Raw genomic sequence first — 21,823 nt, forward strand, 5'->3', positions numbered from 1 at the left:
CCTCCAATTACGGAGTTAAATGAATAGATGCTTTAAACTACAATTTAAAATGCCACTGTACTATCGAAGATAGTAAAAGGAAAACTACCCTTGGTTATTACCAATTTACTATACCACAACTTTTCAGCGTCTCTCAGAGACGCTTAACCTCCAAAAGCTTGCTATCCAATAGTAGGGGACCTGTTCTTCCTGAGAGGGGGTGATGGTGTCCTGACAGTCCGTTATGTGTGGCTGTAACAGATCAACTGAAACTGGGGAGCTTATCAAGAACTGGGAGTTAGTTATTTTGTGTGATTCTGAAGGCTTGGAAGCCCAAAGTCAAGGAGTTGATATCTGAGGGGGACTTTTACTCCTCATTGGCCCACAGTGGGAGGCAGAAGGGCAAGAAAACACACTGGCCAGGCAGCCGAATGCATAGCATCTAATGCATGACACATCAGTTCATTCATAGGTAGATTCCCCTTGACCTAATCACCTTTCATCAAGCCCCATCTTTAAACATTATTTCACTGGGGACACATCAAACAGCAGCAAATGGTGGTGACAGTCCTCCAAGTTATATTTATTTAGGTAAGCATGCTGTAAGAGACCCTGTGCTGAGGGAGACCGTAAAGTTTGCCACATAGGAAGCATGGACACTTTCAAAACAAAGACTCCAAGAGGTAATGTATCATGTTCAAAGCAGCACTATTCAGGATACAAATGTCTATGGACCAAGGAGTTGACACCCACAATGGATTAGCCTTATAAAGGACTTTCTGACCTATGCTATAACACTGATAGCCCTGAATACATTTCACCAACTGAAGTAAGCTAGACACAAAAGACAACAGCCTACTATATAATAAACTATGTAGTCACACTTAAATGAGTCATTCAAGTAGCTACGTTTATAAAGACAGAAAAAACAATAGTGATTTTTGTGATCTGTGGGGCCGGAAAGCAGGAGATTACCGTTTTACTTTGGGAAAATAAAACCTTGCTAGCGATGGTGTTGATGATGTTCCCATATCAGTATGAATACTCCTGATGCCATGATGCCACGGTACCCATGAAACTTATTAAAAGAGAAAAATTTGTATTATATATATTCCCCATAGTGAACACAAGTTTTAAAATGAAGACGTGTTCGCCCTAGTGTGGTTAGTACTTCAGGAGACCCAGAGCAGCAAGCTGGAAAGCAAGGTAGAGTGTAGAGTCCCATTGGACATTTGTCTTACCGTGTCCCATCCATGCTGCAGGCTGAGATCCGTGATTCAGGAAGCCAGTCTGAGCACTACATGAATAAGGGTTACTAAGACCATCCCACAGCCTGGCTCAGTGTCATACAAGGAGGAAGAGAGGACTTAGCAGGGGCTTGAAGGCAGCTTGAGACAACAAAGAAACAGAAGAGAGCTGGACCAGGCTGGCATGAGCAGGGAACCCATTTACTGAAGAGAGATGGGGAGTCTGATATTTCTTTGCAAAGAGCATTTTTTTGAAAAATGTGCTATAAGCTTGGGGTAGAACTCCATGGTAAAAACATGTACTTGGCATATCCTAAGATTTGATCCATGACACATTAGACACATGTATTGGTTTAGGAAGATATGCACCATAGGAAGATATGCACCATAGGAAGATATGCATCATACCACCACAGGCCTCTGGGAACTAGAGGCTACTTGTGAACCTAAGTTGCTCCCTCCTTCTTCTTGGGTGAATAGAGTGCCTATTTCACCCAAGAAAATATACTACTGTATTTCTAAATTTTAAACAATTTCATCAGCAATAACTGAGGCTAGAACCCAGGGCCTCGCACATGCGGGGCAAGAGTTCTATCACTGAGAAGCAGCATCCTACCCCATGGCCAACTTATGAAACAAACCCAAGCGACATATGTTGGCTTGTAAGGACTAGCTATCTTCTTAAGAAGTGTGCACATTTTTCCTCATGCCTCAGAGTCTAACCAATAGATGGTCCCAGAAGCTGCTGGAAAGTTCTGAGTCTATGGGGTTGGCCCTGACTGTCCCCACTGTCCATAGGTCATGTGCCTCACATGAAAGAATCTACCACCTTCTTGTCCCACAGAGGAGGAGTTTCTGCAGTCTGTCAGAGTACATACACCCAGGATTCCAATCCCAGACATGGGCCTGAGGTTGGCAGAGGGGGCCTGCAAGCCCACACAGCCTGTTGCCACCCCCAGACAAATGTGTTATTCCAGGCTGCTCTCTCATGGAAACTGGCAGTGAGTCTGCCAACAGGCTAAATATAGCAGTGTCTTTCTGCTGAGTTTGGAAGCCCTGGGCATGCGGTTTGGGCAGAGGCTTAAATGATGGCTTTAGAGAGAAGCAGAATCTATGGAAAAAAGATCACCCCCTGCAGTCTCTTTCCTCAAGTTTTCATTCCAAAGTACATTCATATTCCTTTTTCAAGGGTTATTGAATTTCTAAGTACGGAGAAGCCATGCCCTGTGTCTGTCAGCAGGGCCATGTGGTGAAAAAGCAGATAGGGACCTGTCCTCAGGAGGCTTGAACTTCCAATAGAGAAGAAAGCTGCATTCCATAACCCTATTCTCAAGGGAGAGCATTCTGAAGAGGACAGCATGCTACAAAGGAGAAGGAAGGATCTGGCCCCATTGCCCTGGGTCAGGAAAGGTCAGTAGGGTCTGACTTTGGTGGAGCAGCTGCTGAGCCTGGCACAGCACTTGGTGTGTTCTCAAGACGATGAACTGGAGCAGGGAGTTTGCTCTCCAGTCTCCAGTGAGGACAAGCTGATAGGGGAGGTGGGCTGTTCAGTAGCATGTCCACTCCCTGTCCTGGGCCTGTGGACAGCTTGTCCCTGGGTTGTAACTCTCTTACAAGTCTCCCACATGCCTGTCCCTCCCTGAAGTATCTGTACACATCCCTGTTTTGTATCAACCTGGAGGTAGGCTTGCTTCTCCACAGGGAATCAGAGAGGTCAAACGCCCTCCCAATATAGAGACAGTTCCAGGTGAGGACCAGATCTCATCACATTAAAAAGTAATGCTCATGCAAGTGAGTGAGAAGTGCCAGGATCACAGCAAACGAACGTGTGCATGGAGAGGTGACACCAGGCGTTAGGCCTTACTAGGGTTCTAATCCCGAGTCTGGTGACCATGCCAGAATGAACTGTTCACACACAGTTGGTCAGGATGTGACAGCTGCAAACAAAGAGCAGGGACGGAAGGAAAGAGAGAAGATAAAATAAAAAGCATAAAAGGGCATTTTAGACTGGAGTTTGATTAAGAAGAAAATCGTGGGAGTGCAAAGGAAGGCAGATGGGATTAAGTCCAGAAGACATGATAAGGAGGCCATCTGAACTCCCAGGGAGAGCTGCGAGCTCTAAAGAAGGGCCACCAGAGGATGCTCACAACATCAAGTAATATATCTGCTGCTCAGAATCCACAGAGGTGAGAGGAGTCATGGACAAGAAGCTTCCTAGGCTGGGCTCCAGAAGAAGGGCAAGATCACGGTGCATGTACTCACACCCATGTCCACTAGGTCAGGAGTCCCCAGTTTACACAGGAATAAGCTCCCTGACATCTGTCCAACCAGCTGCATCCTGGCCATGGACAGAAGGAGTTTATGTATTAAAAATGGCCCCTATCTTTATGTGGTTATTTAGAATAGCACATGGATAGTAATAAACTGAATTATGTCCTAATCTTCCAAAATAAAAACAGTAAGAGTTAAAACTAATCACCTACCAAGCTCTCATTACTGGGAAAGATTATGAGAAGAAATTCAGAATGTAGAGATTTTAAAGAGTCTACTTATAAAGGTGCTGTACCCCTTTATCCCATGCCTGTCCTGTGGTGTGACCTAGCATCCTTCTCATACAGATTTATTTTGGACTTTGAAAGGCCCCTTTCTCCATCAAAGAACAAGGCAGCATCATGAGCCACACTAAGGAAAGCCATGAAGTGTTGAGCAGCAGTCTTTCCTTACTCACTATTGGGGGTCTCAATTAAAACCCTGGGCCCAGATCATTTCTGGGCTGCCTCTAGTCTTGGATATCACTTCATACTCCAGTCCCCTAGAGGAGCTACCAGGGTCTGGCACTTTTGCTCTCTGGAAGCCATTTTTTCCCCAGTGGGTATGTGAGTCCTTGCTCCCTTCTTCTGGGATATTTCTTACCCCTTCATGAAGTCTCCCTCAGATAGACATTCTTCCAAATTGGGAGTTCTGAACCTTTTCTTTAGATTTCTTGGGCACTTTGGTACTAGTCCATAACTGGAAGTGTAAAGCATTGATGTTGGGGAACTCTGAGTTTACTAGTGGCTTTTGAGAAAGTCAAGTATGAGGGCTTTGACCCCCGTTTCTCACACTTACAAAGCAACAGCAAGGCTTCATCTCCTTCTCACAGCTGCTGTGAAAATTCAGGACCACAGATGGTACACGGCAAACTTTCTGATCAGGAGCTGGTCAACAGGATAACATCTTGAGAGCCAACTGTACTACCTTATGGCTAACTAAAGATAGACGAACATGGGAGGAGCCAGGGAAGGACTCATGGAGTTGGACCTTGACCATTGAAAGCTCCTTGGAGTGAGGTTACATACAGTACATGTTGATCCGAATCCACTGCAAAGTTGACCCCAACGCAAGTCAGTGGGAGAATGCCCAGTGGCCACCATCCACTAGATACTCTCACTCTGTCCTCTTGATAAGACTGGGTACTACCACACCCTTGGGCTGGAGGGGAGGCTTACACAGGTGGGGATTTGAAGAGGCACAGGAAGGTATAGAGGTGACCTGGGTTCTGAACTTGTGACCAAAGGCTTTGTAATCTCATCCCTTTACATAAAATGTCTTATGTGTCAACTGGCAGGATGTTTGTATCAGAAGTTAAATAAGGACATTAAAGTTAAAACATTCTATACTGAGGCCATGTTCCTAGGGACCCATCCCAACCCACTGCAGAACTATGGGTGTGGTAGTGTCCAGTTTCATCAAGATGAGAGAGTGAGAGTGTCCAGTGGATGGTGGTCACCAGACAGCCTCCCATCGACTTTAGTTGGGGTCAGCTCTACAGAGGGATGACTCCTTCAAAAGTCGATGCAGGTTGATTCCCAGGTACTGCTACTTATGATGCAGCACTACTACTGTTAGACAGTGGTGCTCATCAGGGAGTGATTAGTCTCCAGGGGACAAATGACCTTAAATGTCCTCCACCTCCTAATTAAGAATGTAAACAAGTTTCTCTGCCACAAGCCCTGGCTATGATGTGCTGTCCTCACGAGAACCCAAAGCCACAGGATAGCTTAACTTTGCACTGAGAACTTCAGAACCTAGGACAAAACACACCTTTCCCTCTCTGTAAGATAATTAGTTCAAGTGTTTTGTTATTGTGATGGATAGGTGCCTAAATACACAAAGCCATTGCCTGCTGCAGTTAGAACAGGCCAGTATCTTAGATGAGAAATGAAATCCATCATGCTCAGTGAGGCCTTCTTGGAGTCTCAGCTCCAGAACAAGGGCAGGTTTTGACTTTTCAATGGGTGTTCCCTGTTGACATGTCAAAAGTACCCAGAGGTCCTGTCTGTGGTATCATGGTCAGTCCTCATTGGTGTAGAGCATCCTGGATCACTGAGGGCTTGAGTTTTCTTTGTTCCACTGCCTCCAATGAAATTATTCCAGAACTTACTAAGACTGGGATAATATTGATGCTGCACCAAAATCAGTAGTTGTAACTGTGACACTGGGTGGCACAAAACCTTGTCCAACTTCGAGATCCTCAACTCTTACTCTGTATGGTGCCAAAGCCAGGGCTTGTGATTGGCTGCCCACAAGGCACCTGGCACTCCAGAGTCCTGGACTCAGCTCACAACACACGTCACCAATTATTGATGCTGCACTGGCAGTCTTTAGCCTACACAGCAGTCCTTCTTGTATTGAAGGGCCTTGGCTGCCTTTCTAGGAGGTTGCTCTGTGTCCTAAGAACGAGGAAGCAGGATTTTAGGTAGGGTGGAAGGTGACTTGGGCATGCTACACTTTAGGGCCAGCCATTGGCATTGCTAGTGGCATGAATTACATGGTAAAGGGAAGGTCAAGGGTAAATATGGTGGTCTGTAAGAGAGCTGATTCCAGCTGATGGGAAGCAGGAACCACGTAAATGGAGAGGATGGAACAGTGGTGGCAATACAAGAAAAATAGGAGACATCATGGCTCTAGCACTTTAATCTGGGTTTTCCAAATCTGGGTACATTTTAATCCAATAGACAGGGTAGAATTATACTAGCTGTGTGAGACAAGAAGGCTGATGCCATCAACTCAGAGCTTTGCAACAAAAGTTGGTGGCTAGTTCTGCTTCTCTAGGGATGGTGACTTTGCCCTACTCAGTGGTGGAGCTCTTAACCAGGCTTTCAGGGAAGTACTCACTGGACTCCAAGTAAGCAAAAGAGATGCTCATAGTGGAAGGCCAGTGGGCAGTTCAAGAGCTCAGGAGAGTAGTCCAGCTGGACCAGAGTGCTCAGAGTCCCCAGGCTGCAGCTGGAGCATGGTCAGAAGCAAGAGTGTGAATGAGACAGAAAAAACAAATGGTAAAGGGTAATTAGGGATCCCTCAGTGAAGGGCTGAGTAAAAGAATGAGCATCAAGAAAGAAGACAAGTGGTGTCCCAAGCAAAGAGAGAAGTGGTGTCCCAAGATAATGGAAGAGTTGTCTTCAAAGGAGAAAAGTTCCCCTATGCATGAGCATGCAGAGTCTATCTCCTGCCTTAGACCACAAGCTCAGCGATGATTCTGGAAGTTGGTGATCAGAGCTGAGTTTTTAGAGGTGTACAAGAGCAGGTAGCTCTGTGAGGGTCTGGAGGGAGACGGCCTGCAGAGAGCAGAGCTGGGTGGAGAAGGGAGGAAGCCAGAGGAGGACACTGACAGCATGGGAGGAGGTCTGTCCCAGGGAAAGATCCTTATTCATCTGGAGACCAGAGAAAAGCTGAAGATGGAAAATAGCAACAGAGATGCTCTCTGAGAAGAAGACAGTCAGGAGAACAGGAAGTGGGATCCGAATGAAGAAGAAGAGGGAAGAATGGGGCATGAATACCAAACTGACCACACAGCAGCTCAAGGTGAATCCAGGGCTCTGGGGTGACTGGGACAATCTGAGGGAACTTGGAACTTGCCTAGGCTGAGGGAGGAATGGAACTGAGAAGATCTTGCAAAGAGGATGATGAGCCTCCATCCTTAGCTGAACCAAGTTCAGGGGAAAAAATAGTGTATCATCCAGGCAACTCATAAGTAGCAGGTGGACTTCCTGGAGCCAGAGTGTGGGTGTCATGGTTAATGCGTATGAGACCTACAGTGTGCTCAGGTCTGAAAATGTCCTGGTGAAATATATTGTTTTGCACACAAACTAGAATAAATGGATAGTAAAGTGGATATATGTGGGAAGGCCACAAGATTGAGAGTCAAAAACCCAGGTCCAATTGACTGACCCTTCTCTTCTTGGCAATGACGGCCATGGAGAATCCTGGCATGAGGATCCTGTCTTTACAAGTTGCACATCGTATGGACGACAGATCCCTTTAGAAAGCTGAAAATAAAGAACTTAAAACTCTTAGACACAGCCCAGACATGTGCTTAAGAAGACTAGATTGTTGGTGGATCCTCTAAGACCAACCCTAGATCCAGGAGTCTGTCTTCATCCAACAGCTGGAAGAATCCTACCCAGCTGCCTGCAGTGGCTCCAAGCTGCAATAAGGATGCCCTGCACTCCCTTCAGCAGCACCACAGTCCCCACACAGACCAGGGGCTAATGAGCTGTTCTCCTGTTTGCTGACGGAAGACACTTGTAATAAAGTTTAATGTGGAAGAACAAGGTGCATAAAACCGAAGCTGTAAACACCTCTAATTCTATTTTAAACTATAAGGTGCCGTGCATTGACATTTAACAACCAGGCAGACACTGAACTGGCATAGCACCAGTCAAGCCTCTTTTATTGGAAAGCGGGTACCAAGTCATCTTTACCAACAATAAGAGAAGGGGCAGAACTCACCCGCACCATCTCTCATGCCACATCCTGTGAGTTCATTAAGAGCCAGATCCAAATTATGGTGCAAAATGATGCAGATTGCTTTAGAAAAGAAATGCTAGGTAAGCCAGACACAGCTCCACTTCCAAGCCTTGTGAATCTGAATTTCCCCAGATTTTTAAATTTTTCCACATTTTAAAAATGAGAATTGTTCAGCATGCACCAAGATACAATATCAACCTTACTTTGTCTCTATAGAGTTCTTACCACTGAGCCCCTCTGAGAAGAATTCGGATTATCTCCTCCCTCTCCCCCAGCCCACTGCTTGTCCACTCACTTCTGGTCTCCTTTGGCATCTTATCTCTGCACCTGTCATACTGGACACTTTAAAACCATTCAGATCTGGCTGCCTTTGTTCTCCATTGAGAATTGTGCCTACAGTCAAGGCTACAGCCTAACACTCTGAAGACACCTCAACTCTCAAGGAGCTCAGAATCCATATTTCTGTTTTCAACACTTAACATGCTTGCTACTCAACGTGACCCTCAGCTCAGAAGCAGGGACATTCTCTCTGGAAGATACTGAGAAACTCAGAACCTCAGGTTCCATTCCAGGCCTCCCAAACCAGGATCTACAGTTTACCAAGGCTGCAAGTGATCCGTACGCTAGAGAGAGAGAGCTCATCTAAGGCCCAAACGCCTGAACACTCCACTGCAGAAGAGGCTCAGTGAGACCACACTGAATGCAACCTTTTCCCCATTCTGTAAATCTCTGCTTTGTTTTCTTTTACAAGAAAGAGCTTCTGCTCCACACGTGGGGACTAGGGTTCTGGGTGGGGTCATCGTCCCTACCACGTGGTTACCTGGCCTCGAAAAAGGGCTGGCTCCAAATGACAGAGCAGGTTACTCTCTCAAACCTAAGTTCCCTAAGTCAGGACTAGAAAGGCATCTTGTTGTAGGGAACCATTTTAAAACTCAAAGCCAACACAAAACCCACCCTCCAAATATGAGTGACATGGTGCATTGGAGTCAGCCTGGTGGCACTGATCCAAATATGATGCCCCTCCTCTAAACCTGAGGGTCCCTTCCTCAGGGAGTGCGTCTGTAGTGTGATTTACCTTATGTGCCTTTAAAGGATCCCCAGTTGCTAGTCAACTGGCCCTTTAAGAATTCTTAGCTGTTAGAATTGCTTGACCTTATTACCTTTAGTGTTGCCTCTTGAATTTCTGGTAACAGGAAAGGATATAAAAAGGGCAACTGAGGCAGAGGCAGGTTGGGCAGGGCTAGCAGAGTAAGAAGAGGAAGCAGTTGGTGGAGAAGATGCTGTTAGGAGACAGCCAAGCCAGCAGAAGCTGAGATGAGCAGATAGGCTAGAGTAGTTGTTAAAGCTTGGAGCTGCTAGTATTGGGGAAACTGAGAGAAAGGACTGTTTAAGCAGACTGATGGGGAACTGATGGGGGAATGGTTGGGAAAAATGTTTGAAGGGGCTGGATTGAAAATTGAGAGGAGGGCTGGCTGGGAGTTAAAAGAACTGGTTACTGTTCTAAAATAGCTAGCCATTTTACATGCTAGCTGAGATTCTCCATTGAGAATGATGTCACTCAAACAGTTAGGGAGACAGAACAGTGAAGGTTCACAGTTAAAAGGACAGTCCACCTTCCACAGCGATACATGATTCAACCAGCCATGGACTGAAACTGTATAGTGCTGAATATATACACTCTCGTTTTCTGGTCATTATTTCCTAACTGGCATTTTTATTGCATTTATATTGCATTAGGAGCTATAGGTAATCTAGAAACAAATTAAGTATTCAGAGGATGTGAGTAGGCTGCACGTAAGTGTTATATTTTATATAAAGGATGGGCAGCTTGGATAACCATCAGGGTCCTAGAAACAACCCCGAGGAACAATAGATGACCAACAGCCAGTGGGTGACATAGATGGAAGCAGGCTCTTTGAGTCAGGGTGCTCTGTCCTCCCATGCTGCAAGGAAGTATGACTCATACAGCCTTTCAGAATTACATCCATTGTTATTTATCTAAACCAGGCAGAATCTGTATTCAAGTCGTAGGATACGGAGGCAGCTTGTGGTTAAAAGAAGAAAGAGATGAGTCTGGGAAGGATTTAGGGGACCCGGACTGGCTTATGTGCTGGCAGGACATTTTAACCTATTTCTTTCTCAGCCTCCATGGGTTTCAGCCACTTATCCTCAAAAGGAAAAGAGAGTTTCTTTCTCGCATGGACTGGCTGGCTGTCATGAAGCATGTGTGTCCTTTGTACTATATTTGTGGACTGGGGCAGTAGCCCTATTCTTGGTGCACTGAGGATATGGCCATCAGATCACAGTGACACTGATTGATCTCTAGATGTCAGTCTTTGGCCAATCCACACAGTGATACATTAAAGGTTAGGAAGTATCCATGTCTTTTTCATGCCCCTCAAGTGGTGACAGGCCCTGTGTGGTATTTTGTGGAAGCTGAGGAACTTTAGTCCTGTGGTGGAGGGGATTCTAGTGAATCCCAGCCTTCCCACGGCAGGACTGTTTCCACTCAGGGCTGTGGCTTTGAATGCAGCTCATCATCAAGTGAGCTTCCTTTCAGTCCCCTTCCACACTGCCTATAAAGATTCCTTACCATCTATGAGCTAGGCCAAAGTTCATCCCAAATTCTAGTCTGTCTGCACTCCATCTCTGAGAAGCCATTACTCCAGACATTGAGGTCATGCTTGCTTTAATTGCATCGAGCACGAAAGCAGCTGTCCATTTGGGAAACTACTCAGTGATTACATCATCGCTCCTATTGATGCCTGATTGCAAGAAGAACCCTTTGCACTTTCTAGATGATGGATTCTTCCCCTCACTTAGCTTCAGAAATGTTGATTCATGGTTAGTGGTCTATTTGGTAAAGAAAGAGCGACTAGACACATTTTCTGAGCAAGAACATCAAAATGTGTCACTTCAAATAAGCACCAGGTACAAATTGCTCATTGCCCCTGCTCTGAGGGTGCTCATGTGGTTTCCTTTTGGGGAAGGCAGAGAGACAAGCTCTGCAGGGATGCTGTGAGGCTTCTGTTCCCCATTAAAAGGAAATGTTCAGTGGGTTCCCCCATTCCCACAACTTGTGTAGCTGTGACCAAGACTTGAGAGAAAAGGGCTAAAGTGAACCTGTAACAGTTACAGCTTCTGGATGGTCCTGAAAAGCATGTCTCGTTCTTAGTGGAATGTGTTCATGTCCCTGTATGAAGACTCTTAAGCTTTCACCGTGTTAAAGGAGGGTGGGCTTGGGGGTTGCAGGTCCTCATCACCTCTTCATTGCCTCATTCTCTACTTTCAGTGTCCCTTCAGTGTCCCTGCCTGCCTGTGTGGCTATGTGTGCACATTAGGAAATCATTTTGCGCCGGGCAGTGGTGGCGCACGCCTTTAATCCCAGCACTTGGGAGGCAGAGGCAGGCGGATTTCTGAGTTCGAGGCCAGCCTGGTCTACAAAGTGAGTTCCAGGACAGCCAGGGCTACACAGAGAAACCCTGTCTCGAAAAACAAACAAACAAACAAAAAAAAACAAAAAAAAAAAGGAAATCATTTTGCATCCTCAAGACACTGCACATACAGCTGTGAGCACACTATTGTGATAAAATGCAATATCCTCTATGATAGTCATGGTATCAATGGTATGCTAATAACGATTTTCCCCTTCGAACGAAGATGCTTTGGAAAGCTCTAGTACACTACTCTAAATGGTCTTTCTTCTTCAAAATCTGTTTCAGGTATGGAGAGAGGGAACAAGATGCTGGTGTCATCAGAGAGCGTAGACTTCCACACCAGTTTTTGCAGAAAACAACAGCTGTTCCATTTGGACCCCTTTCAATTAACACAAGAAATTTTCACAAGGAACCCTGAGTCTGTGGGAATATTACTGCTATAGGACTAAGTTTACAGGTGAAAATTTGCCTTTAAAAGCTAGGGATACCACTTAGAGGTAGGTGCTCATTAGATCATGTGCAAAGCTTTGGGTTCAAACCCACATACTGCAAACAAAAAGTTTTAATTTGTTTTAAAATGCTAAGTGGCTTTAGCATGAAGGTCAAGAGAGATTGTTTGTGTATTGACTTATATTTTCCAGAATCTTAGAATGCTTATTGTCCCATGTAACTTTCAAGAATTCTAGGAGGGATTAGATCATTTTTTTTTACACATACAGAATATTTGAGGTGATCTGAGGTGATAAGAAACTCAAGGAAGTCCAATAGTGATATAGAGGGCACAACTCACACCCCAGCTGTGTTTAAAATAGATAATTTATCATATATACATTGTAAAATTACATAGCCAAACAATGTTTATAGTGTGTAGTAAGTGGCCACCAGAGTACACATACATCAAGAAACATCCTTAATAGCACTGCGGAAATCAAGATGACTCTTACTTCCATTAAGTCTGACATTTTTGTTTGTTGTTTAGGACCACAGAGCAACTTCCCCACAGTCTTATGCCTCATGGTCCCCTGACGTCCACCCAAGGCATTCATGGTTCTCATCCAAGGCTGAGATGGCTAAAGCACTTGCCAAGAGTTAAATCCTTCTAGACACTTTCCCAGCTTGGCTTGTACTTTCATTGCTATGCTGAGGGAATGGTGAAAAGCTGTGCTCTCTCTTGAATGGGAGTTGACTAAGTTTGGCACACTTTGCTCACTTACATGATGTACCCACTGGAACCACACTCGAGTCTTTGGAAAGAGAGAACAATATGTCTTCCTAGCACTCTAGGTCCATTCTGCCAAAGGGGGACAAACACGTTACAATGCTGTTCTTGTAGATCTACAGCCTTGATGAAGTATGGATCTAAAGACATGAGTACCAGAATTTTCTGAGCCAGACCTCAGACTTTCAACCATCAGCACCTCTGTCCTCACATGGCCAGCTTGAAAGCGTCTATTAAAAACAGTGGATGTCATCACAAGTGGCTGCTGCCATCACCACCAGGAGATTGCTCTGCCCTGGGTGTCCTAGAGCCTCAGAGAACTATTGAGTTTATATATTCTCTCCCGCTCCCCACTCTCTGTGACCTTTACAGGCATTTCCTGTGGCTATAAACTGGGTGCTTGATGTCTTACACAGAACAAGGGCAGCTGATTAAAATTAAGATTTGATTTTCCTCCAAAACTAAGACACAAGAAGAGGAAAAATTGATACAGTTGGCTCAGCAGGTGCTCTCAGAAGCAGAGTCCTTGTACTCAGCACCAGGCCAGGGATCTCTTGTCTTGGAAGACATGGCCAAGGGCTGGCCCTTCTCTTCTGGGAAGCACGTACCTCTTAGCAGACATCAGAATGCCGTGGGAAGGGGATCCCCATCACACTGAAGGCACAGGTGAAAATACAAAACTAGGACATTTGTTTCTGAGTGTCCTAAATAACTGGGAGCACAGATGACAGCCAGAGAGTTGACAGAGATGACAGTCACTACAGCTGGTTCTCCTCGAAGAGGATCTGTGCGTACACGGTGCTGGTGGGAACACCTTTGGCAGCCCGGTGTGGTTTGATCAGCTCCAGCTCCGCATAGGTCAAGTTTTCCTCAGTGATCTTGGGCTATATAGAAAAATGAAAACAAAAAGCAAAGCATAATTCAAGCTGACTACTGCCAGTCATCCACCATGTACTCGTTTATCAAGTATATGTTTCCATAGTACTTATAGGGTGATGTTAAGGGAAATGTTTAGGGAAAAATAAATAAGAACATATTCACAGACAAGTCACAAGGTATAGCTCATTGCTCCATGTAGAACACCATGCTCTGCCAAGAGTCACTGTGATTAATGTTAAAGTTCATATCAGTTACTCACAGAAGCCACTGGACTCTATCTCACAAAGCAGAGTAATAGCTCTGGTCAAAAGGAAATGTACAAGACACAGAAACAAGCCTACTGGAAATTAATAACAAACTTAGAAAATTTGTGAATGGTGTCATTACATACCTAAAACTTCAGAGCATCTGGAAAATTATAATGAAGAAAAGATTTCTTAATCCATTCTAACGAGTATAGAGAGAAGAGTGGTCATGAAACATCCTAGTTTAAGTGCTTTACCATTTAATGACACGAAAGGGTTAAGCATTGACTTGGTTTGAGTTTCCACTGTTGTGAGGAGACACCATGACCACAGCAACTCTTTTAAAGGAAGACATTTAATTGGGATTGGTTTACAGTTTCAGAGGTTCAGTCCATTACCATCATGGCAGGAAGCATGGCAGCATGCAGGCAGACATGGTGCTGGAGAAGGAGCTGAGAGTCCTACATCTTGATCTGAAGGCAGCAGAAGGAGACTGTGTGCTACACTGAGAACAGCTGGAGCATGGAAGACCTCAAAGCCTGACTCCACAGTGACACACGTTCTCCAGCAAGGCCACACCTACTGCAGCAAAGCTACATCTTTCAATAAATCCACTCCCTAGGACCAAGCATTCAAAGACATGAATCTATGGGAGCCATACCTATTCACACCACCTCAAGCATCAGGCACAAGAAGGTGGGAAATGAACAAAACAAGCAAAAAACAAAAAAACAAAAATGAAAAACCAAACAACAACATCCAAGCAAGATAATAAGGATGAACACAGCAAAACCAGAAACTACACAAAAAATACCTAGAATCAGGTATTTGAAAGTACTCATAATGAGCATATGCTAAAAAACTGATCACTATTAAGAGGAAAAGAATATAAGAAATCGAGAACTAATAAAACAGAAAACAAAAATGGAAATAGAATATAAAGGAAAGAAATTTTACATACTGTTAGAAGACTGCTTGGCTCAATATACTAAAAACAAAATTTGAAACACAAGGTAAAATGATAATGTCCCAGAAAAATATAAATGACAAATGTTAAGTGTAGGAAGACTGAATTTGCTAAGTACCCTCAGAGGAGCAGTAAGGCAGAGCTGCCTCTTCGCAGCACCGGCAGAGTGGTTGCAGGGCATCTCTGAAGAAAGCGCCTGGGAGCATCTCACATCATTAAGCTGCTGATCAGAGAGTAAGAAGGACGGAACCTTGTTGGGTTTTAGACCAAACCCTGTGCTCATATATGTTTCCATTCAGATTTATTCAGGAGGATGAAGAGGCACATAATCGTACTGAATATGATAGGTAATCACACATTCAAGTGGATTTTATATAGGAAAGCAAGAATGGTTCAGTATTTTAAAATAATTAATAGTAAAAGATCAAAAGAGAGAAACATAGTGATTATCTCTATAGATGCTGGAAAGCCATTTGGTAACACTGAAAAACCACTCTTGACAAAATCAGTCTTTGAATGACATAGTCACAGCTATGTGTCTTCTTAGTATGATTAAGAGATGTTAAGATAATGACGAAAAACTGAGCATGGTGGTGCACAACTTTAGTCCTGGCACTCAGGAGTCAGAGGCAGGTAGATCTCTAAGTTCTAGACCAGCCTGGTCTACAGAGTGAGTTCCAGGACAGCCAGGGCTACACAGAGAAACCCTTTCTCAAGAAAACAAAAAGATAATGAATAACTGGCAGTCCAAGTCTGGTGATATTAAAAGTGTACAACTGAAATAATTTAAATATGGTAATACTGGGAGGCAATAAACGTATGTATCAGTGGGACTGACTAGAGACTCCAGGAGTGAACTGAGGTATCATCTTTCAGTAAATGCTATTGGAATATTTAGGAGAAAGAATAAAATGAAATCGCATCCTATGTCAGTCCACATACGTTTAAAATATGTAAACTTCTAAAACTATTGAAAGAACACATGGAGAACTTTCAGAAAAACCATCTTATGGTTTTTATAAGTGGTGCATTGTCCTGCTCTGGATGGCAAAATTCTAAATAGAATTAAAGAACAATCATAAAGAACAAAAAAGATGTTTGCAGCTCATGTCTAAGGGGCTTACAGTTCAGCAAAGATCTGGACTAACAACCCACTTGGAAACAAAGGAAAGGAGTGCCAGAGACCACTGGAGGTTCCCAGGAAAGCAGGGGATGACAGAGACTGCCTGTGACTCCCAAGAGAGGATGTACAATAGGTCTTGCACAAATAAAGTGAGACAGCCTCACTCATCCCAAAAGACCCATAGTTTTGCCCTTAGTTCTTTGAGAACTTCATAGGTGTGTCTTTCCCATGTTCACCTCTCCTCAACTCCTCCTAGATCCCCCTCTTCACTATCCACCCAATCTCATGTTCTTTTTTTCCATCCATCAATTCCAATGTGTTCTGCCTAATATGTTCATGGATGTGTGTAGCCTTTCACCGGAGCAGGGTCAAACTCTAAGTGGCAATATTCATAAAGAAAACTGTCCCAGTTGTCAGTTGCCAATTGCTCCTTGCCTGGGGCTGAAACTTCATGTTCACCTCCTCTCTCCATTCTTCAATTTGGTCTGGCTTGCATAGGGCTTGTGTATGCTGACACAATCACTATTTATGTGTGACTTTCTGTCTTTAAGTTTCCAAACTTGTCTTAAGTTGCCCAAGCTCTCATGTCCTCTTATCTATTCCTGACGAGATTATTCTTTGGGACAAGCATAGAAAATGAGAGATCCTCCCGTTCTTCAGTGGCAACCTGAGAATTTGCAGAATGGAACATATATGATGGTGTAATCTTAAACATCCATAGAGTTGGTAGTTCAGGAGTGTGCTACTTACCAAATACGTGCAAGGTCTGGAGTTTGACCCTTGGTTTCAAAAGTCATTTAAAATTGATGGAGTTGTACATGGTCTGTATAGCATCATTTGTGAAAATATGTGTGTTTTATTATAATATGTGGACGCTACCCTTGGAAATCAGCAACTGGAAAACCCCATAGCCATGATTTCAAGGGGTGTAAGTTGGGTTGCTGAGGGGACTCACTCTTTATTATATATTCTTTTTTCCCCTTTTAATATCTTGTTTATTTAGAAACAGAGTCTCACTGGGTTGTCCAGATTGCCTTGAACTCACTCTGATGCCCACATTGGCCTTGTAGTGCTTCTGCCTCAGGCTCCTTGGTAGTTTGGAATACAGGCCTGTACTGCTAGGCCTACCTCCTACCAACGTCTAAGAAGGTAGTCTCTCCATGCCCAGAGCTTAGATGATGGCCCACAGTGGGCATGGTCATGTAGGTATTCACCACTGCACCAACAGTGGAGAGCTGGAACGAGGTTCTAACTAGCTCAGCGAGATGGTGGAAGTGGCAGGAGGAATTAGTCCATGTGCAAGAACACAGATTGGTGGCCTGTCTTCAAAGGTTTTTTCCTTTCCAACCTCTCCACAGGAGCTGACAGCCTGCTGAGACAGCGGGCCTGAGAGACCCCCCCTTCCCCTTCCTGTCAAGGGGGAACCCCTGGAACTCTGCCTCAGCTCATTTCCTACTCTCACTGTACCCTAAGCTCTGGAAAAGTGGCAAACGGGAACTGGGAAGGGTTGTGCTTATGGAAGAGACTCACACAGCTCTGGGTCTCTCCTGCCCCAGCTGACAACTCCAAATATAAGAAAACAGATGTGGTGGGCTCTATACAGGATGCAGAGACAAGAGAGGCCTGGCCCATTCTCCCATTCTGGCAAAGGCTCAGCTCTGCCCTCAGGCCAGTGGCATCCCACCTCACGACTGTATCTGGCTCTTCTAGGCAGAGGAGAAAAGTGTGCAGGAGTATATAAGCTGAGTGTGGAGACAGAACTGCCACGACACAATCAAAAGAACGGGGACCATGGCCTCCTGTCCCTGATCTCAGGATAAAGAGACAGAGCAGACATGAGCAGCTCGTTGCATAAGCTGAGGGCCAAATCACAGAGCAAGGATCCCCAGTCACCCTTCAGAGCCACCCCACCATCATATCATCAGACTGTGGGAAAGGAGCCAATTTATGAAATTAAATAAAGTCCATGGAGGGAGTGAAAACCGCCAGCCAGGGTAACTCTACCCCGGCTGGGCCCAGCACAGCTGGTGCTCAGGATCCCACTCTCCCACCCTCCTGGGAGGGAGGCTTAAATAGGCCAGGCCCCAGCCTGGCCACCAGGGGTCAGAGAGCCTACGGGGGACAGAAGTCAGAGAAGTAGGGGTGCTGCAAGGCTTCCTCTGCTGAGATGGGCTGCACAGGGTTACACTTCAATAGGTTCTGCAACAGGTCTCTCCCTGTGGCATTGAGCTTGGGTACGATGTTCACCAAGGATGTTGTAGCTGGGTACATTGGGTAGGGCTTATAGTCTGGCAGCTTGGTCATGGCAGGCCATTGTTCCTCAGTTGGTGTCCCTAGCAGTCGAAAGATCCTCTTCAGCTGGTCATCCACACCATTGCCGGGGAAGAGAGGTCGCCCTGCATTAGCCAGCTCTGCAAAGATGCAGCCTGCTGACCACATGTCGATGGACGTGGAGTACAGCTTGGCCCCAAAGAGGACATCCCGTGGGCGGTACCACAGCGTGACCACCTCAGCAGAATAGCAGCGGACTGGAATACCAAACGCTCGGGCCAGGCCAAAATCAGCCAATTTCAACTCCCCATTCCTGTTTATGAGTGTTCTGGGGCTTCAGGTCCCTATCCAGCAGGTTGTGGCTGTGACAGAATCCCAGGCCTTTCAGCAGCTGGAAGAGGAATGACTTCACAATCTCAGGGTCCAGATCACCATTGCAGCTGTCAAAATATTTCTTCAGGTCCTGATCACAGAACTCAAAAACCAATGTCAGCTTCTTGTCACTATGCAGGACATCATGAAGCCTGACAATGTTTTTGTGCTTCAGTTCTTTGAATAGACAGATCTCCCGGAGGGCTGAACTTGGCACACCCTCATCGTCATCATCCAACCTGACACACTTCAGAGCCACAATCTCATGGGTTTCCCGGTTTTTGGCCTTGAACACAGTTCCATAGGTGCCTTCCCCAATCTTCTCCAGTTTCTCGTATTTCTGCATCGCAGTGGCCACAGGGACTCCTGCGGGCCCTCGGTTCTAAGACACCCGGCCCCCTTTTATTATATATTCTTTGCTTAGTACTTTTTAGATGTTACAATAGGCTTCTATTTACCTAATGTACTGATTAATTTAAATTTGTAACTGGATAAGTAAAAGTGGTCGCTAATTTAGGGCCATACCAATATTTTCATTTCAGCAACTCTGCATTTCTAGCCTTTGGTGTTAGATTTGAGCTTTCAGTTTTCAGCTTTTGTTTTACTGTTATTTTGTATCATGCTCTTTTAAAACAACAAACACACAAAACCTATATGCCTTCACCCTTTTTTAGATAGAGACCATAACAAAGAAACTGTTGACAAGGAGAAGTTTCTCAAACAAAATGTCAAAGCAGAGAGCCTTTGTTCTTTTGAGAAAAACACCAAGAAGACTGGAACAAGAGGCAAAAGGCAGACAAAGAACTTCATGCCAGCATATCCCGCCAAGTGATTTCTGAGCAAGCGATCAGCACACCTGTCTAGCCATTTTTCAAGTTCAAAGTTAAGCACATCTGTAGGGATGGAGACTCTGCTTTCCTTCTGGCACGGAAAGGCTTTACACTGCTTCTTAGCCGTCCACATCTTACCAGCCAACAGACCCCGATGTATGCTCTGGCCTTTTGTTTAATTACATTTCACACTGTAACGATTCCATTTAAAAACACCACGTGTCTTCCAATAAGTACTCAAAACCCAACTCATGTAAATTTTAGAACCCAGGTTTATGAAATCATATTGTCCAGTTGTTTTATTGCATTACTTTGAAGCTGTATTGTTTTCTAGCGTAGATTATCTGTTTATTCTTAAGTTATTTCATTACGTTTGGATATGAAAAATAACACCCGCTTTCTCAATACAGGTCACCAGGCTGGCTTGGCTGATGTGTTGTTTTCATACATTTTTATGATGTTCCTATAGTAAACATAATTTAATAAAGCCAAAGCACACTAAATAAATAATTGCATCTAGAAAAGCAATAAAAACAAATAAAATTAGTACTTTCATAAGTGGGAAAGGTACTTCAATTACTGCTACAAGCAACAACCCACCATAAAATGTGTACAATCATTTCCCTTATGCATATTTCTGGAGTGTAATAATTTGATTGAAGATATGAGGTAGCACGCAGGAGGCTCAGGAGTGTGAAGTGTATACAGTTTACCACAGAAGACGCATAATATCAGTGCTTGGCACCTTTAAAGGACCTATTGTTTTCCTGGCAGGCACAGTTGGTTGGCACTATCAAACATGTGCTTAACTACACTCCCCAGCTCGGTGAACTGGAAATAAAGTCCTCACAGCCGGGAAGGCAGGTAAATGTATTCTCACTAGTTTTTATCAACCCGTCTTTGTTTACACTGATGCCCCACTAAATCTTATGCTACTTAAAGAAAGAGATTAGAGATGCTTTCTGGTTTCTCAAGAAGACTAGGTAAGACCAGAGAGACCAAAGCCAGAAGCCAGGAAGGGAGTGTGGTATGAACATCATGGGTAGCAAGGGCTTGCCATAATCCAAAGCCAGGTAAGGGATCTGTAGCAAGGCCTTGATTGCTATAGCCCAGGCTCTCTCTCTATAACCTTGGCTAGACAAACCCAACTTAGCTAAAATACCACCCCCAATGTCTACAGCAATCCCAGTCCAAAACAGAAGTGCTGGGTCTATGGAGATGGCCAGGAAGCACCCTGTTAGTTCTCTACAGGCCACCCACTCTTAAGATGGTAAGGACCTTGATCAATGTACAAACCTTATGGATTTCAAAGCATGAACATTCAGTAGCTTTGAGGGACAGAAGAAGAACCAGGTTGTTCTGTGGCCTGTGTGGCAGTTTCTGGATGCTGGGGGGATAGAGAGACAATCGGTCCTCTGTATCTCTCGGTTCTGCAACCAAATGTGGATTAAAAATGTTTGTGTGGAAAGTTGTATTAAACCTGTGGACTTCCCTGGCATTCCCTACACAGCACACTGACTATGTTTCTTGGTATTTGCGTTTTGCATCATCTTTAGTAGGTGAATTATTAAGGGACAACCTCAGGTGTATAGAGGACATAAGAAGGCTACATTTTGATGCAGATATGCACCATTTAATGTGAAGGATTTGTCTTTTGGTTTACATAAGGAATTCTAAAAACATTCCTCCAAGGAATCACAAGGGAGGGTATACGCAGGCATTATGCCTCAGAGTACAGGCTTCAGCCTATCTAACCCACTGTTTCCAAGCCCACTGGAAAACCTAGGTTGCACCAAAAGCATGACAGGGAACTTCCAAAGTGGAATCAATGGGGCTCTGATGGACCCACTGTTATACACAGATGCTGCTGAATTTACTGGAGGCAGGAGGCAGGCAGTGAGACTTTCTGAACAGGTCAGAAGCACCTCTCCAGTCTGGTTTTTCTCCTCTTCCTCCTCCTCTTCCTTCTCCTCCTCCTCCTCCTCCTCCTCCTCCTCCTCCTCCTCCTCCTCCTCCTCTTCTTCCTCTTCTTCTTCTTCTCCTTCTCCTTCTCCTCCTTCTCCTTCTCCTTCTTCTTCTTCTTCTAATTCTTCTTATTATTATATTTTTCCTCCTTCTTTCTCTTCTCCTCTTCTTGTTTGTTTGTTTTTTTCCAGGCAGAGTTTTTCTTGTGTAGCCTTGGCTTCCCTAAAGCTCACTCTGTAGACCAGACTAGCCTTGAACTCATAGATATCTGCCTGCCTCTGCCTCCCAAGTACCGAGATTAAAGACGTACCCCCACCACCCTGTGTGGTTTTATCTTCTTTTGCCTTTTACCCAGGCCACAGAACAACCTGGTTCTTCTTCTGTCCCTCAAAGCTACTGAATGTTCATGCCTTGAAATCCATAAGGTTTGTACATTTATCAAGGTCCTTAGATGTCCAAGGCCTTTGTGTAAAAGTTTCATGTTCATGTTTGTCCACACA

General features: G+C 44.6%; 1 protein-coding gene and 1 pseudogene across 1 annotated transcript in view; both read right to left on the reverse strand.

Annotated features, from left to right (window-relative positions):
• Positions 1–12,250: 12,250 nt before the first annotated feature.
• Positions 12,251–21,823, reverse strand: part of Vstm4 (V-set and transmembrane domain containing 4) — an 83,308-nt gene continuing 73,735 nt past the window's right edge. Inside the window, exon 8 of the mRNA XM_028789115.1 lies at positions 12,251–13,555. Coding sequence (XP_028644948.1) covers positions 13,430–13,555 — 126 coding nt within the window. The 3' untranslated portion in view covers positions 12,251–13,429. The remainder of the gene's footprint in view (positions 13,556–21,823) is intronic.
• LOC114640185 lies at positions 17,865–18,874 on the reverse strand (annotated as a pseudogene).

The sequence above is a fragment of the Grammomys surdaster genome, unplaced genomic scaffold (assembly GCF_004785775.1).
Source record: "Grammomys surdaster isolate TR1022 unplaced genomic scaffold, NIH_TR_1.0 125789, whole genome shotgun sequence".
Lineage (NCBI taxonomy): Eukaryota > Metazoa > Chordata > Mammalia > Rodentia > Muridae > Grammomys > Grammomys surdaster.